The 26,871-nt window shown below is 44.7% G+C and overlaps 2 protein-coding genes across 2 annotated transcripts; one reads left to right on the forward strand and one right to left on the reverse strand.

Moving 5' to 3' along the window:
* Positions 1-1,703: 1,703 nt before the first annotated feature.
* On the reverse strand, positions 1,704-23,008 carry IQCG (IQ motif containing G). The gene is made up of 10 exons (XM_058843532.1): positions 22,895-23,008; positions 19,018-19,177; positions 15,348-15,574; positions 14,145-14,273; positions 12,183-12,264; positions 5,992-6,153; positions 5,313-5,387; positions 3,693-3,824; positions 2,395-2,496; positions 1,704-1,920 (listed from the first exon to the last, which is right to left on the reverse strand). Exons 1-10 carry the CDS (start codon positions 22,915-22,917, stop codon positions 1,792-1,794), a joined length of 1,221 nt encoding a protein of 406 aa, XP_058699515.1. The 5' UTR covers positions 22,918-23,008; the 3' UTR covers positions 1,704-1,791.
* Positions 23,009-23,098: 90 nt separating this feature from the next.
* On the forward strand, positions 23,099-26,871 carry RPL35A (ribosomal protein L35a). Its single transcript, XM_058843546.1, has 5 exons — positions 23,099-23,206; positions 23,536-23,578; positions 24,824-24,976; positions 25,831-25,975; positions 26,813-26,871. The coding sequence occupies exons 2-5, from the start codon at positions 23,568-23,570 to the stop codon at positions 26,834-26,836; spliced, it is 333 nt and encodes a 110-aa protein (XP_058699529.1). The 5' UTR covers positions 23,099-23,206; positions 23,536-23,567; the 3' UTR covers positions 26,837-26,871.

A 26,871-nucleotide genomic window follows, 5' to 3' on the forward strand; every position in this document is an offset into this window, starting at 1 on the left:
GTTTGTCTCTCTGCCAGGCTGTTTGCTTGGCAGTTGCACTGCCCAGACACAAACTCCACTGCGGTTTCCGTGGAGCGAGGGGAGGCTCACACAGAGCAGCACGCTGGGATGAGCTGGATGGGTGGCACTGTGGCCACAGCCCCCAGCCCAGAGTGTGTGGCAGGTCACAGGTTACACAGCTGTGCCCCCATCACTACCCTGCAGTGGCCTCGTGGGAACCTGAGGTTCAGCACCCCAACTTCATGGGGAAACTCTGTTCCACTGTTGCCTCTTTCTTTCCAGAGCTAATTCATTCTCTGCTGAGAAGCAAGTGCAGCCCAGTGTAAGATTTCAGTTGTTTGATTGCATTAATAAAATGTGCCTGAAGTTTGACATAAACAGCAGAGATCTGCTGCCCTCCATCTCATCCTGTTTTTCCTTAGATCAAAGCCTCTGGAGAGTTTTATGATCAACCTCATTCCTTCCACCCAAGCAGGTCACCTGTTACCACCCCCATCACATACAGAAAACACAAGTCTCGGGTGAGTACTGAGTCAGCAGCAGATGAAAAAGAAGAGTTAAAATTAGGAACTTAAGTCCCAGGTTTGCACTGAGGCACTTCTTGCAGTGGGCTGTAAGCACAGTCCTGCTTCTGTTCCTACCAGCACTGAGACGGAGCAATCCCTGGTCTTAGCACTGCCTGAGAAGCGTTGGAAGCAAGGGAATTTGTTCAGTACCAGTGCTGGAATGGGAATTTGTTCAGGTTTCAAACAAGTGTCCATGCTCCAATGGGAACACTGGCACTTTTAATGCAGTTTGTTTGGAACATCTGAAACTTCAGCACTCCCCTGACAGCCAAGTCTGCCTGATAAGGCACCAGCACCTTCTGTTGGGAGTTCTGAGCCACAGGCTCTCTGCTCATTGTTTCAGCCATCTCATGTGAACTTCAGAGCTTTTGGCCCGGTTAGGTTGGACACAAGGAGGTTTGGATGGGGCCAGCACGGCCTGATCACAGAGCAGGGCAGACTCTGTGGTTTGAGATCATCTCCCACATGGGAGAGTCTGAAACCGGGCAGCTCAGCCACAGGGCTTTGTGCACAGACCTGCATGTGGACTGACAGTGGTGTGAGGAGCAGAGACTCCCTTTTGGCTGAAAAGCAGCTCTGCTCCCTGCCTTCAGCCCCATCCCGCTGTGCAGTGGCGCTGGCTGGGCGGTGGGGATGGCTGTGACAGACCAGCTCCTGTAGGCAGCGTGGCTGGCTGCCTTTCCCCTTTGTTCCCTTGGTCAGAAGGTATGTGGAGCTGTTCTGTCTGTGCACTGACACTGTGCAGGACTGTGGGAATGGAAACCTGTGTGCTCTGACTGCACTTGTGTTTACACTGCAAACTGCTCATGTTCTCCCCTGCTGACCTGATGCCAGCGCTGGAGGCATGGAGAGCACAGAGAGAGCCCAGCTGGGGGTGCCAGGGCCGGTGCTTTGGGGGCAGCAGAGGCGGTTCTGGGTGCAGAGCATCCCATGCTGGTGAGTTACGGGGCCGGTAACAGGATTACCTCCCACTATCTTGGTTCCATAAAGCACCTCTCGGGATATAGTGTTTCTCACTGCTTTGATGCAAATCCCCTTTCTGCTGGGAAAAAGGCTGTACAAGGGCAGCTTTGAGATCTTAGTGCAGCTTTCACCATAACTGTGTCTGCAGGAACTGTGTCCTCCAGAATTGCCCAAGCTCCATTACATGGTTTATTTTGTCCTGTCAGACGTACCACAGTGCCCTGCCCAGCAACAGTCCTGGAGCACATCTGTGGCCACTTTCTTACTTCTTTTTTCCAGATTTTTCCTTGCCTGTTTCTTTCTCTGCTAACTGTGCCTTCCAATACTTCTCAAGCTCCTTGTAGCGGCCAAGGAATCTGCGGACCATTGTACCTTTCCACCAGGCCTGCACCTGAAAGAGAGAGAGAGGCTTGAGGGGAAATCACTTGCTTGGGTACTTCATACAATTCAATGCCTGGAGAGTCTTTTCTGTACTCCCCATCCACAGAAGGGAATCCCCAGCCCATGCAGCAGCCTTTGGGCCTGTGCTGGTTGTGCTGAAGGCATCCACAGCTGGGCTGAGGGCACTTGTTGCTGGTGGCAAGGGACAAGCAGGGCCACCAGCCCATGACCCTCCCTGTATCACCTGTGCAGTGATATTTGCAGGAGACTGGCTGCTCCCCTTTCATTTACCATCTCAAAGCTGCAGCCAGCTGCCAGCTCTGAGTGTGCCCCAGCAAAAGGAACAAGCTTTGTCCTTTGCTTGTGCCACCACACACCAGCCAGATTCCCTGGGCTGTTTTCTGCCTGTACAAAGCCTGTGGCACAGATTATTAGCTCCCAGCTGCTGCTGGAGCAGCACTGCCTCAGCTTTGCTCCCCTTTACCTTCACAGCACTCTTCAGCTCCAGGGCTTCCCGCTCTCTTTGTTTTCTCTTGTCCTCCTTTTCTGTCCGGTCAATGATGATGGTTGCCTGGAACATCAGGCACTGCAAGAAAGCACAGTGGTGGCAAAAGCCATGACAAAGATATTCCCTAAACTGCAAGGCCAGCCTTCAGGGCTCACTGTGTCCAGCCATTTGCCATGGCAGGGCTCACCTGGACCCTGGTGTAAGGATTCTTTCCCTCTGCTGCCGACAGGTCTCATCCTTGCTACACACTTCCCACAGCCCTGCCAGGACTGCTCAGGCCCGTGGGTTGTGGTGTCCCTCTGCACCAGGGAGCTCCAGGGCAGCCCAGGGATAATGTGTGAGTGGGGGCTTTCCTCCCCCACCTCCATTATTTGGTCTTTCCTAAGTCCAGATGGCAAATGTTGCTCATTACCACCGTCAGTCCTCAGGCACTTGGAGCTGCTGCCAAAGTGAAACCTCTCACCACGGCCTGGGTGTAATTAACCCCTGATCCTGTGCTGTAAAAGGGCTGGCTGATGGCTTCCCAGGCAACAGCTGGTGGTGGGGAGGACACTTGGTCCCCCAGGCTAAGCAGCAGATGATGTACGAACACACTGGAGACACTGACGTGACAGTGTAGAGTGAAAAATGAGCCCACAAGCAGGGAAACATCCAGCTCAGTCCCATCATCTCCAACCCACGGATGGTAAGGAATGTTTACAAGTGAATTCCTTCTGGTTTTAAAACACACATTTTTCTAGATGCTTCTCTCTGTTCTGTGCTGCTGTTCTGCTGTGATCAGAGCCCAGCAGTTAACCAAGAGCCCAGTAGGGCAGGAATGGTTCTACCCAGATGATAACAGAGCTCTGTGCAGCTGGGAATGTGTGTCTGCAGGAAGGGATGAACTGCCTTTTCCAGTCTCAGCCTGTCTTACCCTGATCTTCCTAGAAGGAGCAGATTTGTTCAGACTCAGGCAGCAAAGTAAGGTGAGGCATACTGATGGGATGGGACAGTACCTCTGCCCCTCACAAAGGCTGTCAGTAGCTCTCTCATTACTTGCTGGTATTTGAAAATTGCTAGAGGAGAAACATCATCATCCCTCCTTGATGTCACAGGTGGCAAATAGAAGATGACATCTCAGCCATTGTCTTCCTGAGACAAGTGCTATAATCACAGCCTCTGCCTCAAAATTACTGATTTTTTCCCGTGGTCCTGGTTCCTTATCCAAATGACTGTAGGAAAAAGCCCAATGCAATTTTGCATGGCTGAACACTGTGATGCTGCTGATGTCTTACCTCCTTGGCAAATCTCTGCATCGTTTCCAAGTTCTCTGCCTTTAATGCCCTTAGATCACCCAGTTCTTCATCTTTTGCAACAGTGTCTTTTTTATACTTCTCCATCCAGTACTCCAGTTTCTCTTTCACCTTCTGCATGGGGAGAGAGTGGTGCTCAGCATGGTGCAAGGAGTGCACAGAGGTTTGCTACTATTATATGGCCTGCTTTCATTATGGTGGTGAGAGTCCTGTAAACTGTGCATGGTCAGTGTTTCCTTCTCATTTTGAAAGGATCAAACCCCTAAGACTACTCATAAATTACGGCAGGGCTAGTTCTGTGCAGTCAGTCCTGATGAAGCAAGTGACAGCCAGAAGCCATTCTTTGTGTGTATACAGAAGGAGGGGGCATTAAAAAGCACAATTTGTCAGTGGGAGAGCTTTTATCCTCTGCCTGAATCCCTACCCACTTTCTGGATTAAGCTCAGCACACCAGGAATAAGGTCCCAGGGGCCAGCACTTCACGCTATTTCAGGTTGTGAACTTGGCTTTGTGTTCATGAATAGGGCAGGTGTTTCTGAAACAGTCACCCAGATGACTTCCTCCTATTCACCAATAACTTTTCCATAGCAACCACTGTGATTGCTTCCATGGAAAAATAATCTGAGGAAAAGCATCAATCTCATTATGGCATCACAGCTGGACACACAAGGGGGATGGAGGGCATGGTCATCCTCCTGTCTGGGGCCCCTGCAAAGCCACCAGCTGCTGTCTGAGCACTGAGGGGCTGCTGCTGGGCCGGCTGCTGGAGGCCAGCCAGGCTCAGTATGTACTTAGGCAGTCCCCTTGCTGGAAGCATTGATCAGACCAAAGCTCTGGGGTGCAGAGCACACTGTTCAATTGCTCCCGTGATACAGCACTGGTTTGCACTCAAATTATTACATTTTTAAAAACCTATTGTTTCCTATTAAATTCTATACTGGCAGTGGCATCAGGTACCCTGCAGTAGCCCAGGTTTTCTTTCCATCATACCATTTATGAGAGGCTTTGCAGTGTAAAGTTATTCACTGTTAATGATAGGAATGCTCTGAACCTCTGAATCAACACCACAAGGGCAGTCATGCTGCTGAAAATGTGTACAGCAGTTGTGGGTTAGCAGTGATCCAACCCCAGTTCTTCCTCAGATAAAGCTGATCAGCCTTTTGGCCAACTGGACTGGCAGTTTGTGCCATTCCCTCCTCAGTGTCCCTCCCCTCTGCTCAGCCCTTGGGTCTCTGAAGCTGCTGCCCTTACTTTGAGCTCTTCACTGCGCTGCTGGGAGCCCCAGTAACTGCCAAGGAGGACCTAAATAAAGTCCAATTTGCCAAATGCAACTATCTGAGAGAGGAAAAATCCATACCACCTGAATAAACAATGCTATTAATTACATGAACCCTAATTTTAAGGAAATATATCTATATGTAGCAAATCCCAAGCCTGGGACAGCTGAATTAATTAAGATTTGAGGACAAGTAATCATTCATACTGCAGCAGTCATTAACCTGGTACATTTGATGGAGCAATAACTGGTTACCTTTAGACACTTCTCAATTATATGGTGTTTATAGGTTGCTCTTTTAAGCAATAGCTGACAATCACACATACCTCATACTGTTGTGTGAGGAAATTATCAGTCTCCATGTGGAGGTGAATCTCCTCATCAATTTTGCTCTTCAAATTCTGTGATCAGAGCAGACAGAACATGTGTGAGACAATGTTGGAGTGTACGTGTGTGCACACACTGCTGCTGAAAGCTGAGTAAAAATGCTGGAGTTCTGTGTAGTCCACAGACATTTTTTCCAGTGATAAAATCAGCCGAGGCAGTCCCTGCTCCTGGACTATCCATGAAAAAGGAACCATTAGATCAGACCTTGATCAGTCAAAGAAAGATGCTTGCAAAACCAGAACAGTCTTCTAGTCCAGTTCACCTTAGAGCCACATAAGCAGCTCTATCTGTATAATCTGCTGGGAGCTCAGATTGCTAATACCTTTGTAACCACCCCTTTGGATATACTTCTGGGTCTGGTTTTCTGATCATGGCATTACTTTAAGCATTCCCCGTCTCCTAAAGCCATGCCATCCTTGTTGTTGGTGTTTGCAGCAATGTACAGAGAAACAATAGAAGAGATAAAGGTTTCTAACCCCAATGAGTTTCCTGATCCAGTTCAAACAGCTGTGCTGGTGACTCTAATGCAGAACAGAGAGGGCATCTGAGGTGTGAGGGAGGGCTTTTCCCTTTCTAGATGGAGATGCCTTCCAGTATGGGCCACGGGGAAAGGCTTACCTGGATTTCCTTCTCCAGGGCATCCTCTGCACTGCTGCACTTTTTCTGGGTTAGTTGGATCTGGAGATCCGTGTTTTTCTTCATGTAGTTACTCTCTGTGTTCAATTTGGCTGTCATCTCTTGAAGCTTATCCTTGAGGTGATCAATAACCTTATCTCGGTTCTAGTGGAGACAAAAGCAGCACAAAAGGAAGCCTGAAGACTGGGGTCAGCTCACCATTTCTTAATCTCTCCACTCCCTGATAAGGTCAGAAGAGACAAAGCTATAGGCTTCACTTTCCCTGAATGTTGCTCCATTGCAAGGAAGCATTCCAAAGGTTAGTTTGATCTGTAACCCATATAGACAGCAATAAACCCATCAGCAAGGAGTGATTGCCTCTGGAGGGGGCAGAGTGAGGAACAGAGTGGGACAAGGCAGGCCTGCTCTCTGGTCAAGAAATTGATTCAGTCACGCTTAGGATAAATATTAAAAAAGCCAAAGAATTTTAACCACTTAAAGTTGGGTTTTACTTTTACTAACATCTTGCATAAGACTATCTCAGTGAGGGAGCATCTGTAAGAGGAGGATAATGTATCAGCCCCACAAAAGCCAAAGTTTGTTATAATAAAGCATACTCTATTCCTTGGATTTATTTTTTTTCTAGATATGCAGCAACTGTATAAACACAGCCTTAGGAACAGGTGCAAATCTAATCCTGACTTGCTAATATTTTCAAACAGTTCTTTCTTGAAATCTTACCAGGTAGATGGTGCTCACTTCATTATGAAAACATACACCCAGGGCAAGGAAGCAGTGTCAAGGAAAAGCTGGCTATGAGGTCCCAGCCTCTCCCCATGCCTTGCTTTGCAACGGAGCCGAGCTCTCCTGGGGCAGAAAACTCAAGTTTTCTGTTCCCTAGAGTACTACCATAGGCCAGAATCCTGAGTGGTTTGTCCAGCTTTTGGAGCATGCTTAGGAAGCAAAGTGCATTTGCTTGATTTGGGATTGTTATTTTGTTTACTTATTTTTAATTAATTTATTTGAATAACAGATAAAGGTGCATTACCCTGGGGTTGGAACTTGGGACAAATGCCTCTAAAATGAAGAGGTTTTTATCAAGTTAAAAGGTCATCAAAGCTTCCTGTGTAATTATGCAAGATCAATGTGAATGCACCCAACTGCTCCATTACAGCCTTTCTCTTTGCTTCTCTGACATGCTGTGGTGAGTTTGATATTCATCAGCCAAACCTCTGAAGATGAAATACCAAAGTGCTGGCATTTTTTGAAGCCCACATATCTTGTCTCTGAAGCACCTCACATTCCTTAGCTGTGTAAACATGGAAAAATGTCACAGGAGGAAGCCAGCTCAATAGTGCTGTGTTTGAAAGCCTTTGCAGCATGACTCATTTGGAAAAGGTCTCCTTATAAGAAGAGTTTGGAACAGTTAAAACGAAAATCCTTCCTTCTGCACCCCTTGTCATACATAGGAAGAGTAAATTTATGAGGCTCAGGATAATTGGAGCCTTGGCTGATGTTGTTTTGTGGGTTCAAAGGTGTTCACATGTTTTTGAAGGTTTCAAAACCAGATACTATTTTTTTTATGGCCATATCATCATATGACTGCAGACAGCTACAGACATGTTTGTGCCTTATTAAGGTTTCTGGTCACGGCCTTTATTTTCCCTGGCATGGAATTTTGGTGGCCATTGGGAGGAGCTGTGTTCCTGGTCAGTAGACAGGGGATGTGAGTGTACCACTCTATTTTGAGATTGTCTTCCTGTGTCATAGTGTCACATAATCATGTCTAAATTGAAGAACCAGCAGAGAGACCGAGGAGATGCTAATTAAAACAAAGCAAACCCACAACTTTTTGTGGTGCTGTGGCTCAGGGAAGCCAAACACTGCTGATGTCAGTGTGTTACTGCTATCTGCTCAAGATCTGCAAACTGGCCAGAAAATAAGGGTTCAGTCTAGGTTACAAGGTACTCAGAGAGTTGGAGCAGAGCATGAACTTCTCACCAGGTTATTTTCTTTTCCATTTCACATTTTAGTAAAAAAAATGTGCTTTTGATTTGAGTGCCCGAGGCCTCAGCTGGGATGGGGGCCCATCTGCTCTGTTTTCTCTGTTGAATGGCATGTGTGTGGTTTGGATTTGGTCTGTGGTGTTGTAAAACATCCTGGTTAGAGGTGGGGAGTCTGGGGGCTTGGTTACGCAATCCAAAGCAGACAGGAAGTGAAATACAAAACCCACTGCTGGTTTACAGCAGCCTCTGCCTGGCCAGGGAAAGCCAGCAGGACGTGAGGGCAGCTCCTGCTGCAGGACCTGGTGCTGCAGAGCTGGGGCACGTTTGGGATTTAGCTGAAGGTAGTAAATGCAGCCATAAGTGCCCACAAGCTGTGGGTACCATCTGCAGAGTGTGCTGTTCCCTGAACTTACGGGACAGTAACTGGGAAAATGAGTTAGTATTTATTCGTTATGGTTTATCATAGCAAAGGTCCATGCCAGAACACGGAATGCTTTCATAGCTGATGCAGTAAATCTCAGGGCTGCTTGTCTGGGATGACTTCAGCATCAAATCTGCCAAACCATCCCTCATGTCCAAAACTATCAGAAAACTGGCAGAGACCAAGATCAAAACCCAGGAAATAGTTGTCAGGAGCCAGTCTGCTTCACAAGCAGGTAAACAAGCTGATTTTCTCTGATCTCTCAGCTTACAGACATCAGCTCAGGGGCCTGTCTGTTGTCACCTGGTACCACAGATTTTTCCCTGCAGATGCTGTTTGGCTGCAAAAGCAGCTGCACTTAGCTGGAGACCTTATCCAAGCTCCTGTGTTTTCATTTACTTTGATTTATCTCTCTTGTAAGTGCCACCAAGATCTCCCAGCTCTTCCACAGCAATTAGTGTTTACAGTCATAAAATACAGCTGGTTACAAAAATAGCCCACAGGAGTAAACAGTCTGAGGAATTCTCCAGCAGTCCCATGCTGCCCATTTGGCAGGGGAAGGAGTGCTGTGCTCTGTGCTGACAGAGGGCCCTGCTCTGCCTTGCAGGAGTGCTGAGTGCTCAGAGCTCAAGGCTCTTCCTGGCAGCTGTGGCGTCTCAGCTTGCAGGGCCTGGAGATGTGCTTGGATCCACACACCTGCTGCAGCCTGGGCTCGCTCCCCTGAAACCACAACAGGCAGCCCTGCAGGCATTTCAATAAGGCTTTGCCTGCACCACTGTCCCAGCTCCAGAACACCCTCAAGGAATGTCTGTGCCCAAGGGACAGCGGGGCTGGCTGTCACCTGGCGTTGACAGAACAGCTCCTGCAGCCCTTGGGCAGCGCAGTGCTGATGCCAGCAGCTGCAGGAGAGCCCCAGGAGGGGCAGTTTGCTGGCAGAGGGGGCAGACCTGTTGGCAACAGCGCTCCTGTGGAAAATCCTGCCCCTCTGGAGACAGGTTTGGATCTAGTGCACCAGCTCCAGGTCCTACAGTGCTCCTTAGGGCTCTGCCAGCAGTGAAGAACCATCACAAACCATGTGCCTTTTACTGTAATCATCCTGTGCATATCTCCAGTAGAAACATGCACCAGTGGGTGTGTATATGTGTTTAAAACATTCCACAGAACACTCCATTGATGCATTTGTCCTCCTGGGAGAGGAAAAGAGAAGAAACATGGTAGGTTTTAATCTTTCTTCTAAAAGCATGACTGAGTGATGCACTGATACAGTGGATCTGGGTGTCTTATGACAACTAACAATTAAAGTTACAGACCTGTTTTCACTGGTACTGTGGTGCAATGGCTTGGATTTCTGTCTGGTAGCTGTAATATTACTGCTTATTATAAAATTACACCACTACCTGCACACATGTATGACATGAGTACACCACAAAACCTACAGGACATAAAAAGTCTTCAGATGAAGAGCAATGCATGAATGTTACATTTTACATTCCTAAATTTTTATGTTAAGCCATATAATCCTATATGATATTAATCCGCTTCAGAACCCACACACACTGCTGTTTCTTGTCCAGGAAACCAGAGAAAGTATTTTTATAGAAACTAGAAAATGAACACTGCAGCAGCAAACAGACCCCCTGCAGCCAAATCTGAGCTACCAGTGCTGCTTCTGCATAGAGAGGTAAGAGCAAAACCAGATGTACCATTTCAGCTCCTTTAGAGGCATCAGTGCTTTCCAAGAGAAAACAAAATAGAGGAATATTTAGCATTTGATTTGTGTCCCATTAGAAAGAAAAATGAGCTGAGCAGGCTAATACACTATTAATTAGCATTTTATTAAGAGGTAGAAAGGCTGAAAATACAAATTCACAGCAACATGAATGAGACAAAAGCTGTGTTTTTCTGGTTCTAGGATTAGATTTGCTCGCTTTTGTTTTCTCAGCCATGTAGGCTTTTGTCTACAGGTCTGTGCATTATTATTGTTGTTCAAAGTACTCCACAGTCAGCAAAGCTGTATTTTTATTTTTAATTAGTTGGCAAGGTGACAAATCATGCAAGTGTCTGTAAAGCTGCCTATGGGAAAATCCCATATGAAGCAAATAGAAATTATTCTCCCTTGGGAGACACAGTGAGACACCATTATTTTTGGCACAGGAGGAAAGCAGTACTTTAAAGTAGTCTTGTCTTTGATTTGTTATCAAAGCTGAAACTATAAGGAAGCTCAGAAAAGGACTTTTAAGATTGAAATATTAAAATAAAAAAATCCCAGATGAGTGCAAATCCCACTTGATGAGGCAAAACCCAAAAACTGAATTAGCACTGAAAGGACAAAAAGAAGAGACCCCTCTCAGCATGGGAGCTACACACATTTTTATGACTGCAGGAGGTAGGAGAGGTGCAGGGCAGGACACAGAGAAGTGGCCTCCTGACTGTGGAGTGCCAGGACATTACTGCTGGTATAAGACAGGATGATTACAGCCCCTGGGAAGGCATTAAACCAGGACTGGGTCCGTATATTGTGTGTACAGACGTGGTGAGGTTTGAAGAGCACTACACAGATGGAGAACTACCTCATCATTCACCAGCCTGGGAGAGCAGGAACTTCCCAGGAGCCATCAGGGTCCGACTGAGAAGGGACAATATGAGAAGCAAATAGGTCCCTTGTGTTTTTACAACTGTCCTGTATTTACAATTAAACTTTCCACTGCATGTGCATCCAGGCTGCCAACACAAAACTTTTGTGTTCTACAAACCAAACTTTACCAGCATGTCTGGGGCTTAAAATTTCTCTCAGCTATATCCTGATTTAATTACTGTCCACACTTTTGTCCAAAGACAAAATTCAGTGACACCAATTCTTTCCTCAGATGCCCTTGCTCTCCTCTTGCTCACTACTGAACCAAGTGTCAGATTCTTGTTCCTTCCCCCAGCCCCTGTACAGCTTTGCCCCAGCTTGCCTCCTGCTTCTTTGCTATCACACATCTCCTGCCTCAGCAGGGCCAGGCTACATTTCCATGTTGAATGAGCATCAAGTATGAGCTGTCTGGTGAGCATCAAAGTGACCAGTGATAAGCCATTCAATTGATCTGCACTTGTGTAGCAAGTCTGACATTTCCAGAATGCCCCAAATTTACTCTGCATGCACACACCCTTTGCATGATGCAGACAGAAGGGCTGAAGCTTTTCAGAAAGATTAAGTTGACAGCATATGTGCAATAACATTGATCTGCCCTTGTGTAGGCATGTTTGGGATTATCTGATGTCTGGAAGCCTAGAAAAAATAGATTAATAGAATAACACTTTCCCCAGATGAAAATGTAAGCAGAAAAATGGCCTGCCCTATGATAGATTTCTGTCCTTCTCGCTCCCTTTGGCACACTTCCTTCTGTGCCAAATGATCTACCATGACTGAGTATGACAGAACCTTAGATACTGTTATCTGCAGATAACCTCTTTCTTACTGATTGCAGGTATCTGTGCTTTGTCACTCCCAGCAGAGTTTTGGGGATATTCTAATTTGACCACAGTCTCTCATGATTATGAGCATTTTGAGCTCCCATTTGAAAACTATCAGACACTACTCTTGAACTCATTAGTAGGCTTATTCCAAATACAAATCTTTATTGTAATTATTCTACTTCTGTACTCCTAAGTGGTGGCTCATTGTGTATGGCCATGGCCTCTCTGAGTGCTAGTTCCTGGGCAGCAGAGGCCAGCTTCCTAACAGGCTTCCCCCTGGCAAGATGCCCAGTGCTAAGTGCTCTCACCTGAAGGTCATTATCAGTTTGTTTCTTGACATCTTGCAGCTGTTTCTGGAGTGCCTTTATCTCCTTCTTTCCTTTTTCCTCCCTAAAGTTGGAAAATACAATTACTTGAATGTATCAAAAAAGACAAGAGCTGTTTACCTAGAAGGAGAACTTCCTGTCTCCTGATACAGTGTGGTAAGTTAAACAGAGTTCTCACCAAAACTATTGACTTGGTCAGTAAATCCTGAAAGAAGAGGTGCACAGACTGAGCAAGGCAGATGGGAACAAAAGGGAGAACAAGCCAAAAAAACAGGGGATGCTCTTGTTGAAAGCCTGGAATGAATTCGAGGACAATGCAATTACTATAGTGGAGAGGGAAGATGCCTGTCATTGAGTCACGGTTTCTAGATTTAGGCAAAAATGCCCATGAATCTATGCAGAAGCAAGCCTGAGCAGCAAAGAGTGCCAAATTGTGTTATGTGTATGAGAATGTTGTTTCTTTCATATCAGACCTAAAATCTTCCAAAGAACACTGTCCCAGGTTCTGAGATCCATGAAGTAATCTGAGTGAAGACCAAAAGCTAGAGAAGCATTCATCTGTCTAAAACAAAACAGATGTAGTAAATATTCTAGGTATTATTATCTTATTTCATTCAGAGTGCTTCTCTAAGCTTTTATGCTTATGATTAGTTTTAAACCCAGTAAATACTACAGTTGGCCCCTGAAACTTTGTATCCTATCCCAACCTTACAATCACACATGCATTTCATTTTCAGAGTCCTTATCTGGGTGACTGATGAACAAAAGCTTCTGATAAGGAGTCCCTGTCATCTCACTGCATATGGCTTTCAGAACAGTGTATTTACACAAGACCAGGGAAGTATTTATTATCTTGTACGAAGATCAAGTTCATTCCATGAAAACAATGTATAGTACAACATGGCTAGATATGATTGACAGAAGGGGATAAAAAGGATTATGTCCTTTCTGATTTAGTTTGCTCTTTTCTACCTTTCAGTATTGGATAGTTACTCCACAGCCAACTGCTAATCTCATTCTTGCTTTCTGTCCCTTCCATTGATAAACAATAAATCCCTTGGTTTTAGGCAGTGGAAGAGTTGGGTTTCATGCTTGAAGTCACACATTCCACTGAAGCTGGGGATTTGCCCTGGGGGCAGATCCCTGAGCAGCCAGGAACTGTTCCAGTAGGTTGGACTCCTGACAAATCACGACTGAGAGTAGCTTTGCTGTGCACCCTCAATGATGGGCCCAAGCTGCTACACTGAGGTAAAGTGATCAAATATTTGTCTGATGACTGAAATTCTCTCTGACAGTCTTTGGACTGAACCAGAGCTTTGCATGCTAAAAAAACCACCAAACCTCTAGAGCTCAGAAGTTTGAGCTAAAAATTCACCAGTTTGAGATGATAACAAATGTGTACCCTGAAAGATTTGGGACAGAAGAGAATCACAGCACAGTGGCTGGTGGATTAGCCTTAAATAAGACACCTCTGTCACCATCTGTGCTAACCCCTCACTGCTGCTGGGAAGAGGAAGCCTATTAGCATATGGGTCAGAGCAGATTCTCCTGGGCATCAGACAACCTAAAGGCCATATGTTACTGGCCCTGATTTGAACAGATTCTCTGCTGCTCTGGCTTTCACTGGGGACAGGAGTAAAAGATCAAGGAGCTCCTACATCACATTATGTTTTAATTGAAATGAGGCATTTGCACTCATTCAGCCACTGGTGTCCACCATGGTCAAAGCTCAGGCAATTCCTAGCTCAGATCAGTATCAGACCCATCCACTGTTTCTTTCCGAAGTGGAAAAATTGCAGTTTGCAAAGCAAACAGAATAATTAAATTTTTAAAAAGTATCCTTTCTGTGTTTGGGTTTTATTGGGTCTTATTTTCTTTTCAGCATGTACTGAGTGGGGATGGTTTGCAGCATTTAAACAGGGAAGAACTGAACACAACACTGACCTGATAAGGATGTCAAAAAACTTGTTCTTTTTTGCCTTCTCTCTCTCATTAGCATCTGTTAGGCTACTAAATGTTCCCAATTCCTCCATCTTTTTAATAGTGAGTGTAATTACATTACTTGCATACTGCCTGCCAGGAAAAAAAAAGAACACAACAATATTTTACAGGTGCTGGTAGTACAGTGTCTGACAGTTTTATCCATTACTGTTTACTGTAAAATGTAAGGAAATAAAAGATCCCTTTTCTGGTTTTATCAAACCCAGAAGTGCTTCTCCCATGGTATCTGCTTATTATATGTCTGTAGAACTCAATATTAGGAGTTGGTTGAAGTTTATAATTTAAAAATCTGTCCTGCATACTACTTAGGGAAGTTGCAAAAAGGCACAAACATATCCGTGCTTGGATAATGTGTTGCCATTAAGAAAGCTGCTGGCCTGCAGTAGTAATGACAGGTGGACCTTAGAAAATGAGACCTGGTGATGCAACACATGGGCTTGTCCAGTTTATTGAATGTCATGATGCATGTGGCATTTACATTTTAGCTGCATTTCCCTCATTTGTGTTAGAATCTTCTTTAAATCCATTGTTGAAATGATATTAAATGACAGAAGCCAGGATGCAGAAAAATGCATACTGAGCATTCAGCTCTATAATCTCTGTCAAACCAAAGGCTTCTGGTATTTCGGCAAATCAGGGCATTGGTTTAGGTGCAGGAATAAAATTTGTTTCAAAAAAGAAAGAAAATTTTTAGTCTTTATATAGATTACCTTTTCTATAATGGCTGTAACTGCCACAGAAGCTCTGTGTGCCCTGCAGAATGACTGAGTTCAAAAACAAGGTTCCAATCTCCCTTTGCATGTGGGATCTGCTAAAGGAACCTGACTCCAGGTACCAGAACGTGAGCACTGATTAGTGCCTGGTATGATTTCTACCCAGGCAACCATTATCAATGGGGTAATGTTTTACATCCCCATACAAAATAAACTGGTAATAACTGCTGGTCATTAGGTAGCATCCAGAGACAAGCAAAGGCTGGAACGAAATTATCTATGAAAGATACCACTGCTGTCCTTAGAGGAACTCCTTCCAGACAGAGATTGATGTAGTCTGGAAGTGGGAGAGTGAGGAATTTGTATTTTTGCTTTCAAGAGGTAGACTGAGAACTTTACAGCTCTGAGCATCCCTCATAGGTGCTTTACTCACCTGTCAGCATAAACTTTTTTGAGCCTCTGTGCAGCCCGAGTGGTGCGTTTCTTGGGCCTTTTGGAAGAATGGCGAGTGCTTTTTTGATCTTCAGTTTCCTCCTGCTGCTGCTTGTGTTCGGTGTTTTTCAGGGTCGTGGAGGTAGCTGTTTCCCCACTCTCTTGCTTTGCTGACATAAGCTCTGAGGGTTTATTATCCAGTTCCTTCTGGACCATCTCTTTCATTTCCTGGATGGGAATGAAAGGGTATAAGGGAAATAAGAGAATAAGGAAAGAGGGGAAAGGGAATGAGAGAGACCTGCTTGCATTGCACAGCAGAACTAAGCCCTCTGCAACATTATGTGAGAGGAAGAAAATCAGTAATAAACTGGAATGAGGTTATACTGAGAGCAGCTGATAGTGCATGTTACATTCTGCAAAGAGTGGAAGATCAGAAACATTTATGTTGGTTAGTTTTGAGCACACAGTGTAGCTCATTCAAGCTTATGGGCTCAAAAGTCCTAAAGTGACAGGACTAGAAAAGGCCAAAAAAGGTGAATTCATCCACTCCAAGAGACGATGGTTCACACTGTTCTTAATCTGACATGTTCTTAATGGCCTCCAGCAGTGGAGACTACACACCCTCCTGTCAGTGCCAGCACCTCACAACTTTCTTTACCATAAGAAAGTTTTTTTCTCCTCAACAGCATTTGAATCCCTGGCTTGTTGTCCTGGTCTCTGTAGGCACAGAGAACAAGTTGTTCCCTCCTTTTTTGCAGCAGTTTTTACAAACTGGAAGACTGTTAGCCTGTTTCTCCTCCTTCTCTGCTTGGGTATTTCCCACTGCCTGTCACCACAGCCTTTCCCTACAATATTATTGTTATAACTAGAGCTGTGTGGAAATAAAGGTGATAGACTTTCTGTCTGCTATCTGCTTAGCAGGTTTTTTGAGAGAGTAATGGCAGAGGAAATATAACATGAATTCAAAGGAAAAATTCAAAATATTGGCAGCTCTCTTTTTCATGGAAAGGTATCTTGTGATTGAGTGCAATTTCATTAAAAAAAGAAAAGCCTCCAAAAATGCAAAAGCACACTATAAAATCAGCTAAGCTCTTGCTTCTAGGAAATTCTCTGCTTTATGTGTTATGGATAAAATGCAGGTGTATATACTGGAACATTAAAAGAGAACATTTTCTTGCCTGCCTACCAGCATTTCTGTGGCTGAACACTTCACAACAGCACTGCTGACTGCAGCTAACACAGCCTCTGCCAGCCCCTTCCCTGTCTGCAGCTGCCTGCTCCCCACCCTGGCTGCTTGGGGAAGTGGACAGAGAACTCACTGTGATTAAACATTTTCCAGCTAAAAGGAAAAAAAAAAAAAAGTTCTTTTTAGCAGCACCAGTTCTCAGTCCAGATTCTTCCACAACCACGCACACATTTGTGCCAGCAGAGCAGAGAGGGCAGAGTTAAAACAAGTGGTCAGGGCAGCAGCTGTGGATGCCAGGAGTACTTCCAAAAAGTTACTTGTCAGGCAAGTCAAGCAAGGCTCTGTCAGAGGTCTGAGGTGCTGCTGCAGTCTGTGAGGACATTGCAAGGGACTGCCTCATGCTGAGTGGTTCGGACAACTCTGGACTGGGATGGATCAGCCTCTGGCAGTGCCTGACTCACCAGTGACTAGAGAAGGAGGCTAAGTGACTACGTGCTTAACTTTTGGGCCGTTAAATTTATGTTCAATGAATCACATGCAAAGCATACACAGACCAATGAAAATTGCATTGTTAATTAGTAAAAAAAAAGGGCTTAAATAGCTGGTAGGTGACAACTGTACTTCAGAAAGAACTAATTTTGACAAACTTTTAATATCATGTAGATTTTATGAATGTTCTGATACATGTTTTTTAATGTCTGGGAAAGTTCAGCACAGGCAATAACTGGGTTGTCTGTGAACAGTTGAGACTTAAACACTAATAATCAACAAATAACTATGTAAAAGCAGTAAGTTCGTAAACTGTATGTGTTACCATCTGTGTTATCTCCTAAGTGCTTGTCTGTTGCCCAAAATTCAGCAAATAGAAAGGCTGCTTCCCTCTGGGGCATGCACTGTGTGAAGCAATGTGCAAGAGCATCCAGTCTGGAAAATCAGTGAGGTGCTGGCCAACACTGTGATTAATCCTCTCAAAAATGTCATCAACTGAAATTTAGATGTCAGTCTTTGAAGATACCATTGATTTGTCTGCTTGATAGAACTCCAGGGTACTTTGCAAATACAGATCTTGTATAAATACAATGAAAACAGCCAAATGCAAACTGAGAAACAGGGAGGAGTAGCAAATTACAGAACACCGAAATTAGCAAGTAGCTTCCCTAAGCCATTTTCTTGTTTCTTGTTTCTAAAATGTTTCCTCCTCAATTTGTTTTGACATCTTTAAGAACACAGGGTTTATAACCTGTGAGAAAGTTTTGTTCTGAGAAATGACTTAGTGAAAATGGGCATCTGTGATTGAAGAGAAAAGCGAAGCTGTTTTCTCTATAATTTATGTGTACCTTCAGGTCTGTCAACCTGAGTCTGTGTGTCTGAAGAGGACAATTCCTGCTGTCCCAAGATATGCTCTTGCTCTGTTTTGCTGCTGGCACATGAGAGGGAGAAGCATCCTCTGGGAGCAGTTGAGGCCGGCTCCCAGGAGTCTTTCAGGGGAGCAGTGCCCTCTATGGCACAGTCTCAGCATCGTTCCTGCCCTGAAATTCACTGTAACCCCAGCTGCTGCTGATGCGGCTTTGCCATGGGTTTTTTGAAAAGGTAATATGGAAAGGAAGCACGTAGAAAAACATTATTTAACTTCCTCTGGCATTCTTACGTGGTACATTAGACAGAGTGAACACCATTAGATGTCAAAACTCAGATCCCAGTTTTTATTTTCATCCTGATCATGAACTTTTTTCTTGAGCTCATCTTAAAAAGGTTTCAAACCTGCTAAAACTGGAAAGAACCTGCTGTGTCACTTATAGACCACAGTACTTAGAGCCATTTACCCCTCAGGATGTTCCCATCCTGATTCCTATGTCTAGCAGCTACCAGAAATGTCACACCACCTTCCTTCACAGCAACAAACCCTTGCCCGAGCATTAGGAATTCCCTGTTCTCCATATCTCTGTCCAACCATCTTAGCTATGATGCATATTAGAAATCAACTACTAATTAATGATCACTGAGAAAGGGTGGTTACTAATATATTTTGAAGTGCATCTTTTTTAATATATTGTGGGAACAAAAGGAACTTTGGCATGGACTTAAAGAGGAATTGAATTACCCTGGTTTTGAGTACTTTGAAATACCTATACATTTCTACTTTTAAAATAGCTCTGTATCTACCAAAGAACCTATATGTGTGTTGCTTCCTTCTCCCCAATTCTTTACATGTTGTGTAACCACTGAGATTTTAAAATTATAATCTCAGAAACCTCATCTTGGATCAGAAGGGTCCTTTGCACAAATTCTTGACCAAGGCTTCTCAGTGATGCTGCAGTATAAATATTAAAATTAGGTCACTTTTATTGTGTTTCTTCACCCAAGAGTCATAGAATCAGAATTAGATATAGAACAGAAAATATATTTGAGTTTTTTTTTTTTTTAAATGCTGGTAAAAGATATAAGACAAAGAAAAAACAAAGATATGATATACATCTTTTTAAGCAGTGGCACATACATGGTTGATGTCTGTTTTGTCATCATGTGGAACCGGCATGATATATCCAATAATTGCAAGTTGATCCACACAGTTCTCCAGCACAGCACTAAACATCAGAGCTTCCAGATGAGTGATTTTTTCCATTTGTTTAGTCTGTCTGTTCTTACTAGGAGGAACAAAGATAAAAGATACCAATCAAAAAAATGCTATGGTGTTAGTAATGTCAGTAACAGTAGTTTAAACTAAAGGTAGACCCGAAATAGCCTTTTTTGCAGCCTTACATATACTTCCCTGGCTTTGTTTATAATCTTCCATACAATGTTTATAAGAGGAGCTGTGCTCTGCTAATGGCTGCATTCAGGGACAGTGGGAATGTTTAGCTTTCACAAAACAAAGAGGTCCTGGTCCCTCCTACAGCAGATCTGGGTAGACAGGCTGAGAAGGGAGTGGGTATGGAGGGCACAAACTGGGTGAGGTGCCTCCTTATTCAGTTCAGGGAGAGCAGTGGTTCATAGTGGACTTTGGGAAACAACAGAAGAAAGGTGCCTTTTTAAAAGGAAAAAAGAAATCCATGTCCTATAAAGTCTCAGATGATGAACCCTCATGCTCTAATCATTCCTCCATATTACTGTGTAGCCTTCACACTTCTGTGATCCCAGTCCCCTCTCAGCAGGAACTGTTACCATCTTAAGATGCTGAAAGTTAAACAAGAACCAATACCTGGACTGAGTAAACAATCTTTAACTTCCTGTATTATTTTATTTTAACTTGCACTTCTAACATGAAACTGCTCTGACATACACTTGAGCACCCCTTTGCCTTGCCTACAGATGGAATATTGTGAAAGCATATCTAAGGAAAAGTGAAAATTCACTGTTAATCCAAAAATACCTAAGAAAACACCTGCACAACAACGGAAAATGTCTCAGAATTTTAATGTTTTGATATGCCATTGGACAATCCCTCCAAAACCCGTACATACAAACCAGGTATTTATTGTACAATACGTAGCACAACTGCAGACTGAGGTTCTGAGTGTCATTGCAATGGAAGTATCAACAGCCACTAACAAAATTTTAATTTGGCTGCTCTACCTACAACTGGATTTGTGCCATCTATAAAACCCTTGCATAAACATATGCTAAGCCTGCAAAATATTACAGCCCAACCTGTAAGCATGCCAAGGAAACACACCAGGCAGTCCCTGTTAGCATAAGACATGGCCATATTCTATGAAAATTAAAGAGGTTTGGATACAGCTGTACTGAAGCTGTTATCACTTGTTCTCTTCCTTTTTTGTTGTTTCTGTTGAAGAAAATATGTAATTTACAGTTGGACCATGAAGTTAATTTCACTTGGCGGAAAATAAGGGCCACTTTTCAGAGCAGGTTTATTTGATGTCTGTTAGTACAGAATAGGTAAAACAAACAAAAGTAACACATTTGTTTCCCACATTTCCCTGATTTACTTCCCACATTTATTTCCTGATGTCCCTGTCTATTGCAGGAAGTTGTTTAATGCGACACGTGTTGAAATGTGCTGGAAGAGGGCACAGCTCTCCCTGGAGATAAGATTAGAAAGCGTGCACAGGGCAGTGACTGGAACTGCTCTCATTAAATCCAGAGGAAGGGCAGATACCAGGGAAAGACAGAGGTATTTAAGTTAAAGGATAATAATGCTCTGGGTCAAAGGAGAGTAATTTCCCCTAAGCCAGGCAGTTATGATAAGGTTTCTAACTCCTGAATAGATGAAAATACAGAACAGCCTTTTAGAGGCAGCAGATTTATTTCAAGAAGCTTGTTTAAATCATGGCAGGAAAAGATAACAGCAAAGTAGTTATTCTGAACATTATTAATATGTTCACTATACTTGTATTTTTCATACCCACTTACCTCTAATTACTCTTAGTAGGGCTTTTGATGATCACTTAGGATGAAGAAGAAACTGATTTCAACCCTTTGCTTCTGAGATTTTTTTTTCTCTCTTTTATCTTAATTATAAAAATATGTAACAACTTGAGAGGAATCTGATAATAGTGTTAACAAAAAAAATGGCAAATGATCTGTATAATACACTAAACCCATCACATTTCTGTTTAACCTTGGAATCAGTGATAGAAGTGGAGATGCAGTATTTTCACAACAAGAAAGTCAGACAGTGTCTCCAGTCAACAGGCACTAATAAAATAGTCTTCAATGTTTTACTCATTTTTTATCTTTTTCAGAAATCCATGATACATATTTTGAGTCTAAACAACCTAAGAATAATCTATTAATGTGGAGTCCTAATGCTAAAAATATGGTGAAAAAAGATGTGTTGGGAGATAGCTGTGACAGATGATTACAGCAGCATTTTTGGAAGAAGAAATAACATGTGCAGCTCTCATAAGAAAAAGGGACTTATTTGGAAACAAAGGAGGATGCAACAGCTTTTCCTCTTTCCATCAGCAGCTTCTGACCAGGAGAGAATTAACTCAGGATATTAATATGTTTTAAGAAAGCTGGCAGCTGGAATATTACTCTAAAGCCCCTTTGCTGCTTTGCTCCTCGTGTGTATCTTCTCTTACATCCATATCCTTGCTCAGCAGGTCCATGTGCCAAGGCAGTAGGGTCTGTGCTTGTGTTAAGTTGGAAGGAAACCACTGCCTGGGGCATTAGCAAACACTGCAGATAGGAGCTGCTTGCTCTGGATTTTAGTGTCAACAAAGTGCCCTCAGACCATCCACTGGCATTGCCCTGCATTGTTGTGTTTACTGAACTCCCTCATTAAACTCTTATTAACAATTTTTTTTTTTTTTAAATGGAGTATGTGAAAGATTCAGCTTTCCCCATGAGTTTTGGATGACATTCTTTCCCTGCTGATCTAAAGGGAAAGAAAAACATATCAAGTAATTTTTAAAACAACTGTATAAAAGGTCTGGCCTCCTGTTCCTTTGGGGATTGCAACTCCCTCTGCTGTGTGAGAGTTCTGGATGTACATTTCTCCCACCCTGCTGCCTGAGAAATGAACATGGATTCAAGAGCAGCATTTTGTGCAGTATTCCTTGTAGTCAAGCAGAGACTCCAGTGAATTCCAGTGAGAAAATGCATAGCTGAGAATTTCACATCTCCTTTAGCTCAGTTTGGCAAATGATTGGCAAAGAGATTCTGAATATCCACAGGAGAAGCAACTGAGCCAGAAATCACAAGTAACTTGATTTTTACCAAATAAAGGTCTCTTGGAAAGCAAAATAGGTGTGGCCTTACCTTACACAGCTCTGCCTCCTACTAGAAATATTAGGACAGCAAGATGCTCATTTTGAAAAATAAAAAGGAGAAGAGGAAGGGCAAGGAAAGGGGAAGAATGGAGTGAGGAAGGGGAAGAAAGGGATGGGAAGAGAAGGAAAGGGAAAGAGAAAAGGACCATCAAGGTTCCTCAAGGTTTCCCTTCCCCTAAATCACTTCAAGTGCTCAGAAAATGCACCTGAGTTTCTGGTAGTGTGAGGGAAGTGACAGAAATCGGGAGTGAATAACCCTGACCTGAGCACACGGGTTAAGCACATGCTTCCTAATCATATTTAGGAAAATAAAGGAATGTGAGACTTGATTACAGGGATTTCAGTGTCGAAATATTGTTTTTGCCTGCAAGGCCATATCGGGAGTAAAAGAAATGTCGAGATGATTCACTGACTCAGGGTGAGAACAGAGGAGGACGAGCAGGGCCCGGAGCCCACCCCGAACACCAGGGGCTGCTCTCTCCCTCTGCGCTGCCTCTCTTCGGGCTCCTCCGCTCGTTCCACTGCCGCGGACCGTCTTCAGCCCTGCCCAGACCGGCCCGGCCTCCCCTCAACCTCTCACCGGGATCCCCCTCATTTCCCCCGGTCCCGGCCGCCCCCCGCCCTCACCGGGATGCGCCGTCCGTCTCCATGGCAACCACCACGCTCGGGGGCCTCGTGGGGCTGTCCGGCTGGTGCCTGCGCAACGGGGCTGGGGCTGGGGCCGCCCCTCCCGGGCTCGCTCTTGCGGGGTTCGCTCCCGGGGAAGGCGGGGACGAGACTCGGGGACAGGACGGGCGGCGCGGGCCCGCTGGAGCACTTTCATCAAATCGGCGCTGCTCACTCAGGCAGCGCTCGGCCGCCCGCTCGGGTCCTGGCGGCGCGTTTCCCGGCAGGCAGCGCGGCGCGGGTCTCTTTCGCCGCCATCTTGGAGCGCTGGGGGTGAGGCGGAGCAGGGTCCCGGGCCGGGAACGGGGCTGGGGGATGCCGGCCCCGCTGTGGGGCCGCCGACGGGCGCGGGGCTCCCGGGGCGCAGCGGGTGGCGCGGTCCAGGGCGGGGACAAGGCGGGATGGCGCCGATGCGCGGCGGATGGTCCCAGTTGCGGCTTGGGGCCCTCGGCTGGAGCGGGGCTGAGGCGGCTGCGCTCTGAGGGGGCGGAGGGTCCCGGAGCTCTGGGTGGCTCCCGGGTAGACCCCGGGTGTTCGGGGTCCCGCTCGCCGGGCCGGGCGGAGATGCTGGCCCGAGGCTCATGGCTGTGTGTCGTTTCCAGGCCTGCCGGGACCGGGTCTGCGGGAGGACACCATGACCGGGAGGTGAGTGACTGCCCGAGTGCTGTACCCCTGTTGAAACATTCCTGAGAGTGTTTGTTGGAGCAGTAGGCAGTGAGCGGTGTTCCTCTGCCCAGTGTCCTGCTGGGCGCTGTTGAACGCCCACGGTTGGGTGTCCCTATTCTGAAGTCTCTTGAGCTGGTTGTAGTTGCTGTTACGATGTACCACGCTCTCCCTGGCATGTCAGTAAATACTAGTGTAAAACATATGGGTTTGTTAGGATAGTGTTTGTGTCTCTCCAGTGTATAGTGGAGCTTTGACATATACTGTTTCCTTGAGTAAAGGAAGCAACGTGGTTTTCTCATGGGTAGATTTCCTGTGGTGCCACCGAATTTTCTTAAGCTTGTAGGGATTGAGTTTGTAAGTGGAGGGATTAAATCCGAATGCTCTGAAGTTACCTGGAGAAGCTGTGGCTGTCCCGTCCCTGGAAGTGTTCAAGGCCAGGCTGGATGGGACTCTGAGCAACCTGGTTTAGTGTGAGGTGTCCTTGCCCATGGCAGGGGAGTCAGGACTGCATGGTTTTTAATGTCCCTTCAACACAAACCGTTTAATGGTTCTGTGGATCACAGCTTTATGTCTTAGTATCTGTCTCTGGAGTTTGTCTTGTTACACGTGTGGCAGGTAGAACTGGATATCTCAGTTTGATCCTGCTGTATCCCAGGGCAGGTGATGGATGCTGTAGAGGTTTAGATTTGCTAATTTCATTTTCCCGGCAAATGCACCATGCTGTCTACTCAGTGTGTGGGACAAGTCTTAAAATAACTTTACATGAGAAGTGCAGGCAGGACTTTGTCCTGAGGAATTGCTGGAGATTTTGTGTAATGTCTGTATCCAGTGGATGTCAGGCTGTTGTTCTGGCTGGTAATTCCTCTGAGGCTACAAATTAGGGGCAGTTCATCCCTTCTACAGCAGTTACTGCAACACAGGACATTTCCTTTGGTGTGTAGAAAAAAAGTAATGTCTACTCACCAGTGTTAGTAGACGTTTGGAAATATTTGCTAATGCTGAAGCATTTGAAACTTAATGTGAAGCCTGTGCTGTAATGTCAGGAGTTTATGATAAGTAAAAAATGCAATGTTCTCATAAATACTTCATGTTCCACATACTTAGCTTTCCTCTGCTAATTTCTATTAGTGTGGAATTAGCTTCTGCTGAAACTGCCTGTGATTTGTTTTTACTTTTGTTACTTTGGAGTGAATTATAATTTGCAGATGTTTTCCATGTTTATAGGCTGTGGTGCAAGGCCATTTTTGCTGGCTACAAACGTGGCCTGCGAAACCAGCGGGAGCACACGGCCCTTCTGAAAATTGAAGGTGTTTATGCCCGTCAGGAGACAGACTTCTACCTGGGCAAGAGGTGTGCCTATGTGTACAAAGCTAAAAAGTAAGTGATGTTTTATTCTTGTGCTGAATTAGCCAGTTCCAATTATCGGCTTTTGCAAATGCTTAGGAGATAATGATACTATATGATATGTTAGAGAGCAAGTGGGATGAGAAACAAGTTTTGCCTAAGATTGACAAAAACTGAAGGCGGGTTGATGGAGTAAACTGAGCTGGCTGAATTTGTGTTAAATACTATGAACCATTGAGTTACTTAAACAGTAAAGTGATTTTGTGAAGCCTGGATGAATTTTTATTCTGACTTTTGTGTGCCCATGTCTGAGCACTTTCTGTCACTTCTGCTCTGCTGCCATTGGTAGACACCTTGGCAACAGCTTCCTATTATTTCCACTTCCTTTTTTTTTTTTGAATGCTGTTGTTAGAGTTCAGAATTGCCTTGGATAAAATTGATCAGACTGATAACTTGACCACCATGATTTCCAACGTGGCACATGGCTCTTCATTTAAGGCAATTTCTGCCATCTATCCCAATGGCCTATTCTTCTCCTGTCTTCAGTGTGTCTAGAGAAATAAGGTGTTGGCAATTTCATATTGTTGATTTTTCAGTTTAATCATATTAGCAAAAGTGTTTTCCAAATTTTTGAGCTTTGTAAGCTGTTAATAGTTATCTGATGGAACTTCTGATAAATTGCAAGCTGTAATTACCCCTTTGAAAGCTACAGTGAAAATCCCAGGCCTGTAAAATTTCACAGGTTAAATAAAAGTGGACATTGGTCTAGTTCAAGAAGGCTATGGAGCTAAATTATTGAGGTGCCTTAGCGAGACCACATTGTCACTGCTGGTGACAGCAGAGCTGTGACTGCCCTGCTCAGCTGTTCTTTGCCTCCTTTTCCCCAGCAACACGGTAACCCCCGGAGGCAAACCCAACAGGACACGCGTGATCTGGGGGAAGGTGACCCGAGCCCATGGGAACAGTGGCATGGTTCGTGCCAAGTTCCGCTCCAACCTTCCTGCCAAGGCCATTGGACACAGAATCCGGGTGGTAAGTGGATGTGTTTTAACAACAAGACATTATTGGCAATTTTTGAGGTGCCTTTTAATTCCACTTAGCATGAGCGAACATTTGAACTCTGTTTTTTTTCTGTTGCTGTTGGGTGTCCAGCATGGCTCAGTGACTGTTCCTTTTGGAGCCTGGAGGGGCTTTTTCCTGGCTTCCTGTGCTGAGGGGATTTGTCTCATTGTCAAGGGTTTGTGTGCTTGTTCAGGTTGTCTGGAAAGGCTCTTCAAGTTCCAGGACTCAGCTCCTTTCTAAAGCTGCCTTGATTTCTTTTCCACCAATCTGCTCTGTGTATTTTTGCACCCTTCTGCTCCTCTACCTGTTTGATTTTTCTCTTACCTCCCAAATGTTTTAACTGAGGGCAGTGCTGTCCTGTCTGCCTGCTCCCACAGTTGGCATTTTAGTGACAGTGCTTCAGTGGGACTGTCCCTTTAGGTGTCTCACCCAGAGTTGTGATGTAATATTTTCTTAGTGATGTTGTCAAAAGGAGTTACAAGAGGGGTGCAGTCCTTCCTTTCTGTCTTTCTCCTGTGCCTTAAAAAAAGCACAGTAGGAGCAGCACAGATAATTCCTGAAATCCAGAGCTATTGGAACTCTTGTTGGTGTTGAGGGGCTGGCTTCCACAGAGTCAGTGCCACCAGCAAAGTGCTCCTGCAAGTCACTGAACAGCTGTTGGGCTTTTCCATTCTCACACCTCTTCTGTATAAACTGGGGATTGCTTTCATAGCAGATGATGAGATTTATGGTCTAGATTGTAACTGCAAAACTCATGTTGGAATACAAGATTTCTAATATGATTCTGTCTGTTTTTGTGTTTTACAGATGCTGTATCCATCTAGGATCTAAATTTTTATTGAAAATAAAATGGAGAATCTGTTTAA

This window comes from Poecile atricapillus, chromosome 8, assembly GCF_030490865.1.
Source record: "Poecile atricapillus isolate bPoeAtr1 chromosome 8, bPoeAtr1.hap1, whole genome shotgun sequence".
Lineage (NCBI taxonomy): Eukaryota > Metazoa > Chordata > Aves > Passeriformes > Paridae > Poecile > Poecile atricapillus.